We start from the raw sequence: 20,912 nt of genomic DNA on the forward strand, positions 1-20,912 counted from the left end.
TGTTCACATGCTTTGTAAATGTTATCCCGTCTTTGGAAACCAGTGATGGGGCACTATTCCTCCCACTGGCACCAGTGATGGGACACTATTCTTCCTACTGGCACCAGTGATGGGACATTATTCTTCCTACTGGCACCAGTGATGGGACACTATTCCTCCCACTGGCACCAGTGATGGGACACTATTCTTCCTACTGGCACCAGTGATGGGACACTATTCCTCCCACTGGCACCAGTGATGGGACACTATTCTTCCTACTGGCACCAGTGATGGGACACTATGTCTCCTTCTACTAGCTACAGGAACTGTAATTTTTTTTTTTTTTTTTTTTTTTTTTTTTTTTTTTTACTTCTACTGTTGCTGGGGCATTTTTTACTTTCGCTGGCCACTCTGGACCCCCTAAATTCTTAAAGCGGGAGTCCGCCGGGAGTCCGCGATTTTATTTTTTTTAAAAGCCAGCAGCTACAAATACTGCAGCTGCTGACTTTTAAAATAGTGACACTTACCTGTCCAGCGCGCCCGCGATGTCGGCACCCGAAGCCGATCTCTCGATCGTCTCTCGGGTGCTGCCGCCACCATCTTGGGTATGGGAATCAGGAAGTGGAGCCTTTCGGCTTCATTTCCCGGTTCCCTACTGCGCATGCGCGAGTCGCGCTGCGCAATAAGGATGGACCCGCTGCCTCTGGGAACTGTGTGTTTCCCAGCAGGTAGCGGGGGACTTTCCGCAGAGAGCTATCCCCGAAGTGGGTGCAGATACCTGTACTGTACAGGTACCTGCACCCCCCCCCCCCCCTGAAAGGTGTCAATTGTGGCGCCGGAGGGGAGGAGGGTTCAGATGAGCAGAAGGTCCACTTTAGGGTGGACCTCCGCTTTAAGGACCATAAACAAACCCTTTGTTTACAAAGTTTGGAGAAGGCAGTGCCAGGGACCTGAAGCCTGGGTAAGAATGGCCCAGGGGAAGACGGCACTGGATCGCTGGACAAGTGTCCTTTTATGAAAAGTCAGCAGCTATGGTATTTATATTTATAGCTGCTGACTTTTATATATTTTTGGGAGGGGGGGGCAATAAATATTCTCTTTAAAGCAAAGTTCCACCCAAAAGTGGAACGTCTGCTCATCCCCCCCCCCCCCGGTGCCACAATTGGCACCTTTCGGGGGGGGGGGGGGGGAGGGAGGTCAAAGACAGGTATCCCGTTCCCACAGCCGCGGATATTGACGTCACTGCTCAACTCCTTCCTCTTCCCAGGCCAGTAGGGGAGAGGAGCAGAGCCTTGTGCACAGGGCTGGTGCAAGGATTTTTGACACCCTAGACGAAACCTAATTTTGCCGCCCCCTTACAAAGGGGGTGACGCCACCCCCTTTGCTTTGCCTGTGTGACAGAAGGTGCCACTGTACAGGAAGCATCGGCTCTGCTTCCTCTAGCACTGGCTCCAGTACTCTGCTGCACCTCTTATTACACTACCGGTCGGACTGAGTTAGTTGCATGCTTCAGCCTGCAGAGAATGCAAACCAGCAGCCGGGCACCCTTGGCGGCTGCTTGGTTTGCCTAGTGGTAGCACCGGCCCTGCTTGCGCATGCGCAGTAGGGTTCCCGGCATGAAGGCGAGTAAGGTTCCCTTACCCGCAATGGTGGCGGCAGCGCCCAACCAGCTGATGGAAACATCAGCTATGGTCCTGACATCACTGGATTCCAGGACAGGTAAGCGTCTCATTTATTAAAAGCCAGCGGCTGCAGTATGTGTAGCTGCTGGTTTTTGATTTTTTTTTTTTTTTTCAGCGGTGGGCGGACCTACGCTTTAACCACCTCCAGTATGGCGGAAGATGGATACAGTGCATTTTTCTCATTGGCCTATGAATGTCCAGCTGTTCACAGGTTGCGGTACAGGGCCAATTACAGCGGCCCTGTACCATGTGATCAGCTGTGTCCAATCACATCTGATAACTTTTTTTAAATTATTTTAGCTACTTGTATAGCGCCGTCAATTTACGCAGCACTTCACATATACAGTGTACATTCACATCAGTCCCTGCCCTCAAGGAGCTTACGATCTAAGGTCCCTAACTCACATATTATTTTCATTTTGTTTTTGTTAATTTTCAGACAGGTAATTTTTTTATTTTTTTTTGTGTTTTTTTGTTATTTGCAGTTTTCTCCCTTTTGCCCGGAAGAATATCTTTCTGTCTATGAGAGATGGGGAACTAGCCCTGCATGTTTAGCATGATCTGCCCCCTCTATGTCCATACGCTGGGATTTCCCGGAATAGCCCGGGCCCTGTGTGCCGGGGTCAGGAGGTACAGCCCCCGTTGTGACCTTAGTGTCTACTCTGGGTTATTTAGCAGACAGCGGGGCCATCGCACGAGGGGATTGGTCATGTCCTCTAATGATGACCGCGTTTGGTCCGAGGCTCCCAGAGCTACCACTGATAGAGGTAAGTTTTATTTTTTGTTCATTTGTGCAGTTTGCATACTTTTTTTTATTTTTGGAAAGCTTGTTATCTAATTGCAGCAAAATTTCAGATCACAGTGCTCTAAAAAAATGCAGAAGACACACACTCACCGGCCACTTTATTAGGTACACCTTGCTAGTACTGAGTCTGACCCCTTTTTGCCTTAATTCTTTGTGTACAACAAGGTGTTGGAAACATTCCTCAGAGATTTTGCTCCATAGTGACATGATATCATCACGCAGTTGCTGCAGATTTGTTGGCTGCACATCCATGATGCCAATCTCCCGTTCCATCACATCCCAAGGGTGCTCTATTGGATGAGATGTGGTGAGTTTGGAGGACAGCGATCTCATTGTCCAGTGGTGAGATGATTGGAGCTTTGTGACATGGTGCATTATCCTGCTGGAAGGAGCCATCAGAAGATGGGGACACTGTAGTCATAAAGAGATGGGCATGGTCACCAACAATACTCAGGTAGGCCGTGGGGTTTAAACGATGCTCAATTGGTACTAAGAGACCCAAAGTGTGCCAAGAAAATATCCCCCACACCATTACACCACCACCACCAGCCTGAACCGGGGATACAAGGCAGGATGGATCCATGCTTTCATGGTGTTTACACCAAATTCTGACCCAACCATCAGGAGTAGGGTTTTATAATTTATATTACTGGGAGGAATGGTGGGCCCATCGTTGGTGTCAGTGAGAAGAATAGTGCCTTATCATTGGTGTCAGTGGAAATAATAGTGCCCCATCATTGATGTCACTGGGAGGAATAGTGCCCCATCGTTGGTGTCAGTGGAAATAATCGTGCCCTATCGTTGTTGTTCAGTGGCAGGAATCGTGCCCCACTGTTTTTGTCAGTAGAGGTATTATTGCCCAACGGTTGAAGTCTGTGCGAGGGTTAGTGCCTTGTGTCAGTGGGAGGAATTGTACCCCATTGTTGGTGTCGGCGAGAGGACTAGTGCCCCGTCGTTGGTGTCGGCGAGAGGACTAGTGCCCCGTCGTTGGTGTCGGCGAGAGGACTAGTGCCCCGTCGTTGGTGTCGGCGAGAGGACTAGTGCCCCGTCGTTGGTGTCGGCGAGAGGACTAGTGCCCCGTCGTTGGTGTCGGCGAGAGGACTAGTGCCCCGTCGTTGGTGTCGGCGAGATGACTAGTGCCCCGTCGTTGGTGTCGGCGAGATGACTAGTGCCCCGTCGTTGGTGTCGGCGAGATGACTAGTGCCCCGTTGTTGGTGTCGGCGAGATGACTAATGCCCCGTCGTTGGTGTTGGCGAGATGACTAGTGCCCCGTCGTTGGTGTCGGCGAGAGGACTAGTGCCCCTACGTTGGTGTCGGCGAGAGGACTAGTGCCCCATCGTTGGTGTCTGTGGAAGGGATAGTGCCTTGTATCAGTGGGAGGGATAGTGCCCCAAGGGCCAGATAAATGCAGGCAAGGGCTGCAGCTTGGAGACCACTGATGAAGGGGACCAGATGTGGGGTGGAGTGGAGGAATAAGGTTTTGGAGAGTGAAGACCCGCTTTAACCACCCTATCAAATAAAAGCGACTCAATCAGTGGCTGCAGCACCGATCTGTGTATTCTGACAGTAGGGGGGGGAAACGTCTCCGCTGTCTGAATATGATGATGCAGCGGGGAGGATTCCTCCATCCACCTCTAATGTGTGGATCCTCTTGTGTGTGTTTTTTTTTTTTTTTTTTTTTTCATTTAACCCACCAGCTGGACAAAAAAAAAAAAACAGACCCCCTGCATGGCCGGTGTAACTCTTTCTCACTAAATCTAAAACGAAACAAAACATTTTGCTTGGAGAAAACTCCACCCGTGGTTTTGCCAGGAAATGGGCGGGGCTTAACCTTCGAAAGCAGTACTGGTAAAACTGGTTGGGCGATGTAGGGAAGGAGGGGCTCGGCCCACAGATCTGGCACAGACATCGGGAGAAGGAGACGGCACCATCAATGGTAAAGCCAACAAGGCATCCAATAGAAATCTGGACCTCCGTCTGGCTCCTCTGGTAAGAACACTAATAGGGATTAGGGACGTATTCTTCTGTTTCCTCTGAGATCGAATAAAGGAGATGCTTTTATTTTATTTTCACTTTCACTTTTGTAGTCCTATATAGGAGTTTTATATATGCAGCATTGGCGTCACCCTTCACCGCGGAGGATCCGCACTATTACGTCTCTTTTTATAAATGATAACGGTTGGTCGATGTGACCTCCGTGAGGAAACGATTGCCTGTTATGTGATGTTTGTTACCTCTCCCCTTATTTCCTCATTTCCCAACACAATGGGGATGGGTCAGCGTGGCACAGTAACATTGTACAGTGTGTTGTGTAACTTCCTCCAGCAGACTGCGTTACAACATTACCGTGTTGTGTCTCCAATGTGACCGCGCTTATCTGTGTCACCGTCGTCTATTATCTCTGTCCACCAGTCACCATGGGGTATATCTTTTTATTTGCACTGGGATATACAGTACAGTATTCAGCAGGACATCTTGAGATGGATTTTTTTTTTTTAACCGCTTCAGCCCCAGAAGATTTGGCTGCTCAATGACTGGGCCATTTTTTGCGATACGGAACTGCGTCGCTTTAACTGACAGTTGCGTGTCCGTGCAGCGCTGTACCCAAACAAAATTGACGTCCTTTTTTTTTTTTTTCCACAAATAGAGCTTTCTTTTGCTGGTATTTGATCACAAAAGCATTTTTTTTTTGTGCTATAAACAAAAGAAGAGCAGCAATTTTGAAAAAAAAACACAATGGGGGTTATTTACGAAAGGCAAATCCACTTTGCACTGAAAGTGCACTTGGAAGTGCAGCTGCTGTAAATCTAAAGCCTCATACACACGATCGGACTTTGAACAAACTTTCCAGGGGATTTCTGTACAAAGGGCGTTGGCCGTGAACTTGTATTTCATACACACGACCTGTTTTTTTCAGCCAACTTTCACCAAATCACATGGTTTTTCTGCTCTTTACCGCCACCTTTGGTAAACTTCTGTATTATTGTCTGATCTTTCGCATTGGTTCTGAGCATGTACTCTGGACTCAAGTCCGATGATTTTCTGTACACACGATCGGACTTTGCTCCATCGGACTTATGTTGCTGAAAAGTTTGTCTGTTTGCAGATCGAACTTTTGTCCGATAAAAAACAAAAAACTTTGTCCGATGGAGCGTACACACGGTCGGATGTTGCCTTAAAACAGCTAATTTACATGTTTTTCTTTAAAAAGTCCAATCGTGTGTATGGGCCTTAAGGAACATTCTTCCCACTGACCACCAATGTAAGGAGCATTCTTCCCACTGACCACCAATGAAAGGAGCATTCTTCCCACTGATCACCAATGTAAGGAGCTTTCTTCTCACTGTCCACCAGTGTAAGGATCATTCTTCCCAATGTCCACCAGTGTAAGGAGCATTCTTCCCACTGACCACCAATGTAAGGAGCATTCTTCCCACTGACCACCAATGTAAGGAGCATTCTTCCCATTGACCACCAATGTAAGGAGAATTCTTCCCACTGACCACCAATGTAAGGAGAATTCTTCCCACTGACCACCAATGTAAGGAGAATTCTTCCCACTGACCACCAATGTAAGGATCATTCTTCCCACTGACCACCAGTGTAAGGATCATTCTTCCCACTGTCCACCAGTGTAAGGATCATTCTTCCCACTGTCCACCAGTGTAAGGATCATTCTTCCCACTGACCACCAGTGTAAGGATCATTCTTCCCACTGTCCACCAGTGTAAGGATCATTCTTCCCACTGTCCACCAGTGTAAGGATCATTCTTCCCACTGTCCACCAGTGTAAGGATCATTCTTCCCACTGATCACCAATGTAAGGATCATTCTTCCCACTGTCCACCAGTGTAAGGATCATTCTTCCCACTGTCCACCAGTGTAAGGATCATTCTTCCCACTGTCCACCAGTGTAAGGATCATTCTTCCCACTGTCCACCAGTGTAAGGATCATTCTTCCCACTGTCCACCAGTGTAAGGATCATTCTTCCCACTGTCCACCAGTGTAAGGATCATTCTTCCCACTGTCCACCAGTGTAAGGATCATTCTTCCCACTGTCCACCAGTGTAAGGATCATTCTTCCCACTGTCCACCAGTGTAAGGATCATTCTTCCCACTGTCCACCAGTGTAAGGATCATTCTTCCCACTAACCACCAGTGTAAGGATCATTCTTCCCACTGTCCACCAGTGTAAGGATCATTCTTCCCACTGTCCACCAGTGTAAGGATCATTCTTCCCACTGACCACCAGTGTAAGGATCATTCTTCCCACTGACCACCAATGTAAGGAGCATTCTTCCCACTGACCACCAATGTAAGGAGCATTCTTCCCACTGACCACCAATGTAAGGAGAATTCTTCCCACTGACCACCAATGTAAGGAGAATTCTTCCCACTGACCACCAATGTAAGGAGAATTCTTCCCACTGACCACCAATGTAAGGATCATTCTTCCCACTGACCACCAGTGTAAGGATCATTCTTCCCACTGTCCACCAGTGTAAGGATCATTCTTCCCACTGTCCACCAGTGTAAGGATCATTCTTCCCACTGTCCACCAGTGTAAGGATCATTCTTCCCACTGTCCACCAGTGTAAGGATCATTCTTCCCACTGTCCACCAGTGTAAGGATCATTCGTCCCACTGTCCACCAGTGTAAGGATCATTCGTCCCACTGACCACCAGTGTAAGGATCATTCTTCCCACTGTCCACCAGTGTAAGGATCATTCGTCCCACTGTCCACCAGTGTAAGGATCATTCTTCCCACTGTCCACCAGTGTAAGGATCATTCTTCCCACTGTCCACCAGTGTAAGGATCATTCTTCCCACTGTCCACCAATGTAAGGAACATTCTTCCCACTGACTACCAATGTAAAGCCTCATACACATGATCGGACTTTGAACAAACTTTCCAAAAGGGCGTTGGCTGTGAACTTGTATTGCATACACAGGGTGGGACTTTTTCAGCCAACTTTCACCAAATCACGTGGTTTTTCTGCTCTTCCCCGCCACCTTTGGTCAACTTCTGTATTGTTGTCTGATCTTTTGCCTTGGTTCTGAGCATGTGTGTTTGTAAAGTCCGATGGTTTTCTGTACACACGATCGAACTTTGCTCCATCGGACTTACGTTGTCGAAAAGTTTGTCCGTTCGCACAGCCAACAAAAGTCCAATGAAAACCGAAAAAGTTTTTTTCCGATGGAGCGTATGCACGGTCGGATGTTGCCTTAAAACGGCTAATTTTGCATGTCTGTTGTCAAAAAGTCCGATCATGTGTATGGACCTTAAGGGGTAGATCTGAAATGAGGGGAAGCTCTGCTGATTTTACGATCCAATCACGTGCAAGCTAAAATGCTGTTTTTTTATTTTCCTTGCATGTTCCCCTCAGATCTACAGCGACTGCACTTCCAAGTGCACTTGCAGTGAAAAGTGGATTTTCCTTTAGTAAGTAACCCCCATAATTTTGTACTTTTTGCTATAATAAATACCCAACATTTTTTATCAAAATAATTTTTTAAACAATGCTCAATTGGTACTCCCGTTCCACCACATCCCAAAGGTGCTCTATTGGGTGAGATCTGGTGAGTGTGGAGGCCATTGGGAGTACAGGGACCTCATTGTCCAGTGGTGAGAGATTGGAGCTTTGTGACATGGTGCATAATCCTGCTGGAAGGAGCCATCAGAAGATGGGGACACTGTAGTCATAAAGGGATGGACATGGTCAGCAACAATACTCAGGTAGGCCGTGGGGTTTAAACCATGCTCAATTGGCACAAAGGGGCCCAAAGTGTGCCAAGAAAATATCCCCGACACCATTACACCACCGCCACCAGCCTGAACCAGTGATAAAAGGCCGGATGGATCCATGCTTCCATGTTTACACCAAATTCTGACCCGACCATCTGAATGTCGCAGCTGAAAACCAGACTCATCAGACCACTTGTCTACTTTGGTGATCCTGTGCGAATTTTAGACTCAGTTTCCTGTTCTTAGCTGAGAGAAGTGGCACACGGTGTGGTCTTATGCTGCTGTAGCCCATCTGCTTCAAAGTTCATTTTGTTGTGCGTTCAGAGATGGTATTCTGTATACCTTTTGCTGTAACGAGTGGTTATTTGAGGTACTGTTGCCTTTCTATCATTTCTGCCCATTCTCCTCTGGCATCAACAAGGCATTTTCCTCCACACAACAGCCACTCACTGGATATTTTCTCTTTTTTTGGGCCATTCTCTGTAAACCCGAGAGATGGTTGTGTGTGAAAATCCAAGGAGATCGTCAGTTTTTTAACCACTTCAATACCGGGCACTTAAACACCTTCCTGCCCAGACCAATTTTGAGCTTTCAGAGCTGTCGCACTTTGAATGACAATTGCGCGGTCGTGCTACACTGTACCCAAATGAAATTTTTATCATTTTTTTCCCACAAATAGAGCTTTCTTTTGGGGGTATTTGATCACCTCTACGGTTTTTATTTTTTGCGCTACAAATAAAAAAATACCGAAAATTTTGAAAAAAAACATGTTTTTTTTTGTTTCAGTTTCAAAACTTTGTAAATAAGTACGTTTTCTCCTTCACTGATGGGCACTGATGGGGCTACACTGATGGGCACTGATAAGGTGGCACTGATGGGCACCAATGTGGCACCAATGAAGTGGCACTGATAGGCGGCACTGATGGGCGACACGGATGGGCGACACGGATGGGCGACACGGATGGGCGACACGGACGGACACTGATAGGTGGCACAAATTGGCACTGATAGCTGGCACGGATGGGCGGCACGGATGGGCATGGATAGGCGGCACAGGTGGGCATGGATAGGCGGCACAGGTGGGCATAGATAGGCGGCACAGGTGGGCATGGATAGGCGGCACAGGTGGGCACTCATAGGCGGCACAGGTGGGCACTCATAGGCGGCACAGGTGGGCACTCAGGCGGCACAGGTGGGCACTCATAGGTGGCACAGGTGGGCACTCATAGGCGGCATCGGTGTTATAGTAATGGATGCCAATCAGTGCCAAACAATAATGCATGCCAATCAGTGATGCCCATTGTGGGCACTGATTGGCATCCATTATGGGCACTGATTGGCACCCATTGTGCTGACTGGCACCCTGGTGGTCTAGGGAGGATTATGGATTTTTATTACCTTTTCCCTGGTGGTCTAGTGGTGTCCCTGGTGGTCCAGTGTGGGCATCCTCGGGGGGGCTGTGCTGATAATCGATCAGCACAGACCCCCCCTGTCAGAGGAGCAGCCGATCGGCTTCTCCTGACAGACGCGAGTGAGGGAAAGCCGATCACCGGCTCTTCCCATTTACACTGTGATCAGCCGTGATTGGACACGGCTGATCACATGGTAAAGAGTCTCCGTCGGAGACTCTTTACCGAGATCGTAGTTGCCGGGTGTCAGACTGACACCCCCAACAACGATCGCCGCGATGCGCGCCCCCGGGGGCGCGCAGCGGCTCATAATCCTAATCACGTCATATGACGTCCGGTTAGGATTATGAAACCACTTTGCCGCCGTCAATTCCCTATAGGGCGGGCGGCAAGTGGTTAAATACTCAGACCAGCCCATCTGCCATCAACCATGTTCAAAGTCACTTAAATCCCCTTTCTTGGCCATTCTGATACTCGGTTTGAACTTCGGCAAGTCGTCTTCACCACGTCTAGATGCCCAAATGCTGCCATGTGATTGGCTGATTATCAATTTGTGTTACCAAGCAATTAAACAGGTGTACCTAATAAAATCACCAGTGAGTGTATATTAAGACCCCTTTCACACTGGGGCACTTTGCAGGTGTTACAGCGCTTAAAATGGAGCCTGAAAAGTGCCCTGAAAGAGCCGCTGCTGGATCACCGGTGTGAAAGCCCCGAGGGATTTCACACTGGAGCGGTGCGCTGGCAGGAAGCTCAAAGTCCTGCTAGCAGCATCTTTGGAGCTGTGAAGGAGCGGTGTATACACCGCTCCTGCCCATTGAAAGCAATGGGGCACCCCGGCTATACCACCGGCAAACCGATGCTTTTAACCCTTTCTCGGCAGCTAGCAGGGAGATAAAACTGCCCAGCTAGCGGCTGAATACCGCCGATGAAACGCCGGTAAAGCGGCGCTAAAAATAGTGCAGTTTTACCGCCGCCGCCAGTGTGAAAGGGGCCTTAGACATGACAAGGGAAGAGCCTCAGGCTCGGTTCACACAGGAGGCGGCACGACTTGCAGCGCCGCGACCTGCCGAGACCTCAGCGGCGACTTGCAAAATGACTTCTGTATAGAAGTCAATGCAAGTCGCCCGAAGTCATGCCAAAAGTAGTACAGGAACCTTTTTTCTAACTCGGAGCGACTTGAGTCGCTCCTCTTAGAACGGTTCCGTAGTACAGAACGGGGGCGACTTGTCAGGTCGCGGCGCGGCAAGTCGTGCCGCGTCGTGCCGCCTCCTGTGTGAACCGAGACTTATAGTGCAGTATTTTTAGAAACCTTTTTTTTGTTAATAAATAGATGCACTTGGCATATAAACAAAATGTACAGGTAGTGTACCAAACAAACATCCGGCATCGGTGTGCATGAGGACATAGCAGTTATAGCTCCGCCCAACACGTTTCTCTGTAAAAGACGTCCTTTGGTATTGGAGACTGTGCATTTAATTTAACTCTATGAACCAATCCCCTGCTGAATCAGACCAAAACAGGTTAGATGTCACCTTTTTATGTGTATGCCCTTGTACACCCGGTCGGACATTCCGATGGAAAATGTCCGATCGGACCGTGTTGTCGAATAATCCGACCGTGTGTGGGCTCCATCTGACTTTTTCCGTCGCAAATGTCCGACCAACAAAGTTTGAGAGCTGGATATAAAAAAAATTCCGACATGATCCGATCTGTAGGGAATTCCGATCGGACAAAGTGCCACGCATGCTCAGATCAAATATATATCTAATGGTATCCATGATCTTTCCTTACATATATTTGTGTGTGTGGTTGACCTCCCAGGTCTCCTACCACCCAAAAAAACATACCGATTGGATAGTTTGCTTCTGATCTAGTTTTTCCCTAGTGTATGTCCTAAGATAGAGGGGACATTAAAGTGTAAGCTTCTTTGCGGCACAGACTGGCCTGCCTGGTTATATATGTTCTCTGCAAAGCTTTTCTGTGTATATGGGATGCTACATGAATATAGGAAACAAACAAAAAAGAAAGTTTACAGCAAACTCTTAACAAGTTTTTGTTTTTTGTTTTTATAGGTTGTCTAAGTAACCTGGACGCAATCCGCTTGAATTCCCGGGAGCCATCTTATACCATGGAGAAGTCAGACGAACGGACAGAAGTTGTCCTGTTGGCTACTGGCTCATTTAACCCGATCACTGTGATGCACCTGAGGCTGTTTGAACTGGCGCGGGACCATCTGCATTCCACAGGTACCCCCAAAACCGTTACTATACAGAGTAACATGTCACGACTTCTCTCTGTGTTGCACACAATGCTGCCATGTGGCAAGAAAGTTTCTGCAAAAGTTGTAGTTAACTGGTTCCCGCCCGACGTATAGCTTAACTGCTTCAGCCCCGGAACATTTTACCCCCTTCCTGACCAGAGCACTTTTTTTACGATTCGGCACTGCGTCGCTTTAACTGACAATTGCGCCGTCGTGCGACGTAGCTCCCAAACAAAATTGACGTCCTTTTTTTTTCCTCACAAATAGAGCTTTCTTTTGGTGGTGTTTGATCACCTCTGCGTTTTTTTTTTTTTGCGCTATAAACAAAAAGAAGCGAAAATTTAGAAAAAAAAAAACGCAATATTTTTTACTTTTTGCTATAATAAATATCCCCCAAAAATATATAAAAACATTTTTTTTCCTCAGTTTAGGCTGATATGTGTTCTTCTATGTGTTTTTGGTAAAAAAAAAAAAAAATCGCAATAAGCGTTTGGTTTGCACAAAAGTTATAGCGTCAACAAAATAGGGGATAGTTTTATGGCATTTTTATTCATTTTGTTTTTACTAGCAATGGCGGCGAGCTGCGATTTTTATTGTGACTGCGACATTATGGCGGACACGTCGGACATTTTTGACACATTTTTGGGACCATTGTCATTTATACAGCAATCAGTGCTATACAAATGCACTGATTCCTCTGTAAATGACACTGGCAGTGAAGGGGTTAACCACTAAGGGGCAGAGTAAGGGTTAAGTGTGTCCTGGGGCATGTTTCTAACGTGGGGGGGGGGCGTGGCTACATGTGGCACGTCACTGATCTCTGCTCCCAAGCACAGGGAGCAGAGATCAGTTAAACTGTCACTAGGCAGAATGGGGAGATGCTTGTTTACATTAGCATCTCCTCCTTCTTCCTCCCCGTACTACGATCGTGGGTAGCCCCGACTCACGGAGGTCCCGGCTGGCGAGCATGCAATGGCACAGCGGCAACTTTAAAGGGAGGTACAGGTACGCCCATTTGCCTTTCCATGCCATTCTGCCAACATACATCGCCGTGCGCCGGTCGGGAACCGGATAATGACGTCAGTGGGAACCTCACGTCAATCCAGGCAGACGTCATATGATGTCCTCCCAGATCGCACCCCGCGTGGCGGCAAGATCTTTCACCAGCTGCGTCCACCAGACACAGCCGAAGACTGACTGATCGCTGTACCGGTGTTCTGACGAGAAAGGTCCCCCCATCGGACATTATCGATTGGGGGACAGTTCTCGACCGGACACTGGCCCGCTGCCAGTACCATGTGAATGCTGTAACCAATCACAGCAGGTCACATGACAGTTGTATACAATGGATGGCTTCCTTTCAAGCTGTTAGGACAATGGCCGTGGAAGTATTGGCAATTTTGCCAGTAGAAGATATGGGCGCCATAGGCGCATCATGTGACAGATGGATCCCCCTGCTGGCCTATAAAGGACTGCCTCTGTCTGACCCAAGTTGCTGGCTTTTCGTCGGCTTCCTGTATTCCTGAACCTTTGTTATTACTTGGATCTCCTGTTCATTGACCCGGCTCGTGCCAGACCTGTTGACCTCCTCTCCTGGCTCATCCCCCGGCTTGCTATATGGACTTTGCCTCTGCCTGATTACCAATCTATGACCTCAGCTTACTCCACGGATTTGCTCTTACTACTTGCTATACTGTGTTTGACCCTCAGCCGGGCGTTCCTGGGTTTGACCCTCAGCCGGGCGGTCCTGGGTTTGACCCTCAGCCGGGCGTTCACTGCTGTCATCTGAAGCATGGTTTATTCCAAGCACAGCGGGGTGTTCCTGGCTGCCTGTGCATCCCCATGCCCTGGCAGTCCTCACAAGGTGACTCTTCTGGACACATCCAAATCCTACCTGCAACCCGTGGTTCTTCGGGCCGTATACCTTCTGTGACACCTTCAGAGGTATACCGCACCCAGCCGCAAGGGGAGCCCCCCTTTGCATATTGGCTTTGGATCAGGTACATGACACAAGCCATCCATTTTATACATTTGTGTTGCTAGCTGTGATTGATCAGTGTGATCACATGGTACAGACTGGGCCAATCACAGCCTATCAGTACCATGTGATTTAGCTCTGAGCAATCACAGGTAATCACAACAAAAGACATTGAATTTTATTCAGTATAATGGCTGCATATTGCACTGCTGTATGCAAACAATGTATAATATATAATTTTTTTTTTTTTTTTAAGGCAAAAGATCAAAAAAAATATATATTTTTATTTTATTTTTTTGATCTTTTTTGTTTTTAAAGGTAGAGGAGAGATTTGGGGTTTGTCATGCTGTATTGTCAGCGCAGGAGATGTTTAAATTTTTTTGCCATAGCAATAAAAGTGATCAAAACAAAAATTTAAAGACAGTATTAAAAAATATATATATGTGTGTGTGTGTGTATGTGTGTGTGTATGTATGTATGTATGTATGTATGTATGTATGTATATATGTATATATATATATATATATATATATATATATATATATATATATATATATATATATATATATATATATATATATATATATATATATATATATATATATCATTTATATTGATCACTTCCCCAGAGTAATACAATGTTACTCTGGTAACATTATATTGCTCTGGTCACAGTGGGTTTTCAAAAAATAAATAAAAATCATAGAAAAAATAATAAATAAAAAGTGAATTTTTTTAATTTATTTTTGTACTGTCACCAGTCGGTGTCCCTGATCACCGCCATACCTGTTGTAAAATAATTTACACTGATTTGGATTATTTTCACCAAAGAAATGTAACCCAATACAATCTGGCATAAAAGGGAAGAAGAAGCTTTTTTGTGGAGGGAGATTTCTGCAGCATATTTGGCAAGTGCAGAATCGCAGTATATATAAAATAACATGCAAAGTGGTCGGAGGGAAGCTTCAGAATGTTTTTATTACAAATTATGTGAGCAGACTGCGGTTCCTCTTTTAAAAAAAAACAAAAAAAAACACGCTAGACAATTTGTAATTGATTCATTGAGTATTATGTAAGTGTCTAATTGTCCTATATTTATTTGTTGATTTTTCCCAAACAGGAAACTATAAGGTAGTAAAAGGTATTATATCTCCTGTGAGCGATGGATACAAAAAGAAAGGCCTAGTCGAGGGGCCACATCGCCTGTCAATGGTCCAACTGGCGACTCAGACATCCGATTGGATAAAAGTGGACCCGTGGGAGTGTTTGAAAAAGGACTGGACTGAGACTGTAGCAGTTTTAAGGTAACCCATACAGGCAAACCAATACCCTCCGTGGTATCGAGGAACAAGAAATCACAGCATGCCCTAAAAGATAGCCGTTGACAAAGCCCGCTACGACTTTTAGTCGCTCGAATCTCTCACGTCCTTGCTGTCCAGACCTTTTGCATATGGCAAAGAAAGAATTGTTTTTTGTTTGTTTTTTTGCTTTTTTTTCTAAATAACTTTTTATATCTTTTTTTCTCAGGCATCACCAGCAGCAGCTTGAGGGTATGAATAATGGAGGGAACCTGGATAAGAAATCGGGGTACAGGAAGGGTAACAAGAGGAAGAGGGAAAACTGCCAAGACGTCCCTGACCATAACTGTTCAGAGAGCAGAGGTAAGATGTAACAACCAAGGATTTTTTGACGCTCCAAAAATTCTATTAGTCTATTATAACTGCTACATTAAATGTCAGCTTGAGCTATAGAGCTCTGTGAACAGGCTTTTTCCTTTCAGGCGAAATTTGAGAAACACACAAAAGGGAGCAGAGAGCCCAAACTGTTTTAAATATGGGAATTCAAAATCTTTAACTGCTATAATATTTTATCTGACTTTAAAGGGGTTGTAAAGGTAACTGTTTTTTCACCTTAATGCATTCTAAACATCTAACGATGCCGGCTCCCCCAGCCCCTACCTGACCCCTCGAAAGTCCCACGCTCGCCCCCGACATCCTTTTCGCCGCTCACCCTGGCCGTTTGGCTAGAGTGGATGGATTGAAAGCAGAGCAGCCATTGGCTCACACTGCTGTCAATCACATCCAGTGACGTGGCATGCCGGGGGGGAGGGGCCGAGTGATACAGTGAGCAGCTATGGCCGCCAGCTGTGTCACTGGAGCGCGCCCACAAGTCCTTGCTGGGGGGAGCTGAGACAGCCGCTGAGGGACCCCAGTAAGTATAAGTATATAACATGTTTGTTATTTAAAAAAAAAAAAAAATGCCGTTAGTGATCCTTTAAGGCCTCATGCACGCTGGATGTTTTTACAGCTGCTGTTTTTGGCTTCAGACATTTTTATTTTTCTACAGTCAATAAACTCCCCATCATGTTATCCTATGTGTCCATGCACACATAGGCTGTTATCAAGTGTTTTTGGCTGTATAAAAATCCCAAAACTAGTGGGTCGTGAGAGGAGTTTTTCAGCTGTAAAAACGCTGATAAATGCTCAAAAACGCCGCTCACCAGCATATAATGTTTTTTGATCCCATTAAGAAAAAAAAAAAAAAAAAAAAAAAAAAACAGTATTGCAAAAATGTTGAAAAACTCACTGCAAAGCTACTGGTCTTTATATAACTCTTTTATAACGTCCAGTGTGCTTGATGCCTAAATTTACTTTTTTTTTTTTTTTTTTATAGTCCTGACTATAAACAAAGTGAACCAATACACAGTGCCTTTAGGATTGGGGAAAATTATAGATGATAACGTGGTTGTAAAGGCTAAAGGTTTTTTACCTTAATGTATTCTGTGCAGTAAGGTAAAATAACTTTTAGGTGCAGCTGCAACCCCCCGGAGCCCAATCCCTTGCAGCTTTATAGGAAGGTGCTCGGAAAGCAGAAGAAACCAGAAGTGCTGGTGAGGGAACCCAGAAGAGGAGGATCTGGGCTGCTTTGTGCAAAAACATTGTACAGAGCAGGCAAATATGACATGTTTGTTTTTTTTTTTTGTTTTTTTTTCACTTTTCAACATAAGGGTTTATTATGAAAAGGTCAAGGTTGGTGCGAATAAAACATTTAATGAAAAAGGATGTTTAAAAAAATAAATGTTTGTTATTAAAAAAAAAAAAAAGAACCTTTACAATCACTTAAGGTAACCTGTGCATTGACCATGCAGAGCAAAGCAACAGGTTTGCTTTAGCCAGTTAAGGTCCACCCTATAGCAGTTTTACTACTACTACTACTACTACTACTGGATGGCAGCTCAGCACCGGATCCATATACATGTGATCCAACATCACCTGTCAAACCTTTAACCCCTTTCCAGCCAGTGTCATGAGTACAGTGACAGTGCATATGTTTAGCACTGATCACTGTATTAGTTTCACAGGTTCCCAAAAAAGTGTCAGTCAGTGTCTGAATATCCGCCGCAATATTGCAGTTCCACTAAAAGTTGCTAATCGCCACCATTACTAGTAAAAAAAATGTTATATATATATATATATATATATATATATATATATATATATATCCCATATGTAGATGCTATAACTTTTGGGCAAACCACTCAATATACGCTTTTTGGAATTTTTTTTTATTTTACAGTCAGGTCCATAAATATTGGGACATCGACACAATTCTAATCTTTTTGGTTCTATACACCACCCAAATGGATTTGAAATTAAGCGAACAAGATGTGCTTTTGTTATGGATTGTTTAACTACTGTTTTTCTCAACTTGCACAATTCCTTTAACCTCTTCCCGTCCGCCCTATAGCCGAATGATGGCCGTAGAGCAGGCGCTTTCGTCCGGAAGGCCATCCCTGGACGTCCTGTTGTTTACTTCCGCAATGCACGCGGCCGCGGGCGCGCATCGGGGAAGTTCTGTGTTTGCCGTGTCCCCCGGACACAGGCAAACACAGATCGCTGTAAACGGCCAATCACAGCGGCCGTTTACAGCGCGATCGGCGTGTCCAATGTGAGATGATCTCACACAGATGTGATGCTTGTAGACTCTCTAACTTTCACAAAGACCAAATAATATCCACTAATTTGGGTTATTTTTACCAAAGATATGTAGCAGTATAAATTGTGGCCAAAATTTATGAAGAAAAATTAATAATTTGCATAATTCTGTCACAGAAACAAAGAAATATGCGTTTTTTTTCAAAATTTTCGGTCTTTTTTTCATTTATAGCGCAAAAAATAAAAACCCCAGAGGTGATCAAATACCACCAAAAGAAAGCTCTATTTGTGGGAAAAAAAGGACAAAAAATTCATTTGGGTACAGTGTTGCATGACTGAGTAATTGTCATTCAAAGTGTGAGAGCACCGAAAGCTGAAAATTGGTCTGGGCAGGAAGGGTGTTTAAGTGCCCAGTAAGCAAGTGGTTAATATTCTAGCCTGCTAGAATAATAACTAAATCAACCCGGTCTTGTATATCCCACACATGCAAACATCACATGTTGTACCAGTAATCTCACAGCCTGTCAACAGTTAACATCCCTACAGACAGTCTCTCACACAGGGATCTGAAGGGAGGGGTCACCTCACTCCTTGCAGCGAATTATTCTTCAGGCTTATTTTTTCTTTTAAGGGCCGGTTCACACTGCAGGCGCGGCGAGGCGTCTCCGACTTGCCTCGCCGCGACCTGCGGCGGCCTCGGCGGCGACTTGCAGATGACTTCTGTATAGAAGTCAATGCAAGTCGCCCCCGAAGTCGCCCAGAAGTAGTACAGGAACCTTTTTTCTGAGTCGGAGCGACTCGAGTCGCTCCTCTCAGAACGGTTCCATTGTACAGAACGGGGGCGACTTGCGGGAGCGAGGCGAGTCGTGTCGCCTCGCATCGCCCGCTGTGTGAACCGGCCCTAACTCAGTGATGCTTCTCAAACATATGCATTGCCTGATATAATTCTATTTTGCTAGACCCATCAGTGATATACATTATAAAAATGTTGACAGACTCATAACTATAGTTTCATCATATTGCATACTTTCAAATAAATTCCAATATTGCACACATTATACTAGGCTTCTGCAGTTTTCAGTAAACCATTGTCAGATAACACCCCTCGTTTTTCCTTCAGTATTTTCCACCATTCCTCCGGCTGCAATCTACCCCCTGGATGAATGGTGATTCCACAAATCTTCGCTATTTTTTTGCTTTCTTAACATAATTCATTTTCTCTCTCTCTCTCTCTCTCTCTCTCTCTCTCTCTCTCTCTCTCTCTCTCTCTCTCTCTCTCTCTCTCTCTCTCTCTCTCTCTCTCTCTGCTCCTTCTCGCTCTCTCGCTCTCTCGCTCTCTCGCTCTCTCGCTCTCTCGCTCTCTCTCTCTCAGATATTTATGTGTCTGCTCAGGATTTTGGTCACGAGGTTGCCTTGGATTCTGAAAGGGTCTGGCCTATATCCCAATCTCAAGTTAACGAGGACAAAACAGATAGTAAGACGAGGAAAGGTTTTGTCTACAATGCTCGACTGCCACCTGGGTCGCCCCTGATGTGTCTTCCCAAAACGTAGACTCAGTCACGGTTCTGCCTGTCCAAGACGGCCACAGAATAGGGGTCGGGTAGTGCGTGACCACTCACTTCCCTCAACAAGACATTTAACAGACAGATAAGTACAGCAGTTAATATTTAACAATGAGATCCTCAAATTTTCACTTCCCTCTGTTTCTTCTAAATCTCCCACTTGTTCAGGACACCTTATCGGTTCCTGTCCACTCTTTCTACATTCACTTTCTATAGACCCAATTGACTGTCCAACCTCCTTCAAAAATGCTGAACATCAATCCACAAACATAATTATAACATGACATTTGTACGAATTGTAATAGATGTGTATGCTTGAATTATAACAACCACACAGCCACGCTACCTGCGTCCCTGACACCCCCCTTCTGGGTGACGTGCTATACCACACCATCACCTTTACCAAAGGAGTTTTTTCCACGTCCCTGACGCCCCCTTCTGGGTGACGTGCTACACCTCACTAACACCTTTCCAAAGGAGTTTGTCCACATCTCTGATGCCCCCTTCTGGGTGACGTGCTACACCGCACTAACACCTTTCTGAAGGAGTTTGTCCACGTCAGCAGGGACCCAGCTGTGTGTCAATCTCTTTCAACATCATACCTCATTTATCACAGACCCATACAACACAATCGCAGACTCATACAACACAGACCCATACAACACAACAACACAATGTTCTTACAGGCTGCAGATCATCGGAATATAGGTTCATTTAATGGACCTCGGGCAAGTATTACCTGTCTTTTGGCGACCTTCAGCAGCCGACTCGGACACAGAGACGGACCCACACGGGAACGGGATATATTAGCTATATTGCCAAGCTGTTTTGGATCCCAGACAAATGTCTGGCCAAGTTATCTGCACCTGGTCTAATTCAAATGTCCATGCATGCATGTTTAGAAGGAGTACGCTGACACACTGTTCAGTGAAAAGCTTCCTTTATTACTCTGGGCATATAGCCCCCTTTGTAGTAAGAGATGACTCCTTGTTTGCAAAAGCATCATTTCAGGTGTATTCTGTGCTGTCAAGCAGAGATTGGAGGACCCTTATCTAAGGGATCGTCTGGCCAGTTTCATCCAGGTTTTCTGCTGATGGCTTGTGGACTCCTGGACTCACTCCGATGGGAGGGGGGTCTCTAGGTGAAGCATTTTGAGTAAGGAGATTCAGCATATATCTTGACATAATAGAAAATAGTAATTTAATCAAAGTATTAAACAATCCATAACACTTTAACTGCAGACTTTCAGCTTTAATTTTAGGGTATATACATCCAAATCAGGTGAGGGGTGTAGGAATTACAACAGTTTGTATATGTGCGTTCCACTTTTTAAGGGACCAAAAGAAATGGGACAGATTAACAATCACCCATCAAACTTTCACTTTTTAATACTTGGTTGCAAATCCTTTGCAGCCAATTACAGCCTGAAGTCTGGAATGCGTAGACGTCACCAGACGCTGGGTCTCATCCCTGGTGATGCTCTGCCAGGCCTCTACTGCAATTGTCTTCAGTTCTTGCTTGTTCTTGGGGCATTTTCCCTTCAGTTTTGTC

The 20,912-nt window shown here is 45.6% G+C and overlaps 1 protein-coding gene and 1 long non-coding RNA gene across 4 annotated transcripts in view; one reads left to right on the plus strand and one right to left on the minus strand.

Moving 5' to 3' along the window:
- Positions 1-20,344, minus strand: part of LOC143934500 (uncharacterized) — a 95,451-nt gene extending 75,107 nt beyond the window's left edge. The window contains exon 1 of the long non-coding RNA XR_013263280.1: positions 20,101-20,344. This is a non-coding gene — a long non-coding RNA (uncharacterized LOC143934500). The remainder of the gene's footprint in view (positions 1-20,100) is intronic.
- The window catches only part of RBP7 (retinol binding protein 7), a 76,093-nt gene continuing 59,476 nt past the window's right edge, over positions 4,296-20,912 (plus strand). Inside the window, exons 1-4 of one of the 3 annotated variants that reach the window (XM_077458158.1) lie at positions 4,296-4,455; positions 11,699-11,872; positions 14,985-15,168; positions 15,392-15,525. In XM_077458158.1, the coding sequence (XP_077314284.1) occupies positions 11,755-11,872; positions 14,985-15,168; positions 15,392-15,525 (436 nt within the window). In that variant the 5' untranslated portion in view covers positions 4,296-4,455; positions 11,699-11,754. The remainder of the gene's footprint in view (positions 4,456-11,698; positions 11,873-14,984; positions 15,169-15,391; positions 15,526-20,912) is intronic. The other 2 variants (XM_077458161.1, XM_077458159.1) reach the window with 2 other exon arrangements.

This window comes from Lithobates pipiens, unplaced genomic scaffold (genome assembly GCF_037356315.1).
Source record: "Lithobates pipiens isolate NorthernLeopardFrog02 unplaced genomic scaffold, aLitPip1_a1.2 Scaffold_27, whole genome shotgun sequence".
In the NCBI taxonomy this organism is placed as follows: Eukaryota; Metazoa; Chordata; class Amphibia; order Anura; family Ranidae; genus Lithobates; species Lithobates pipiens.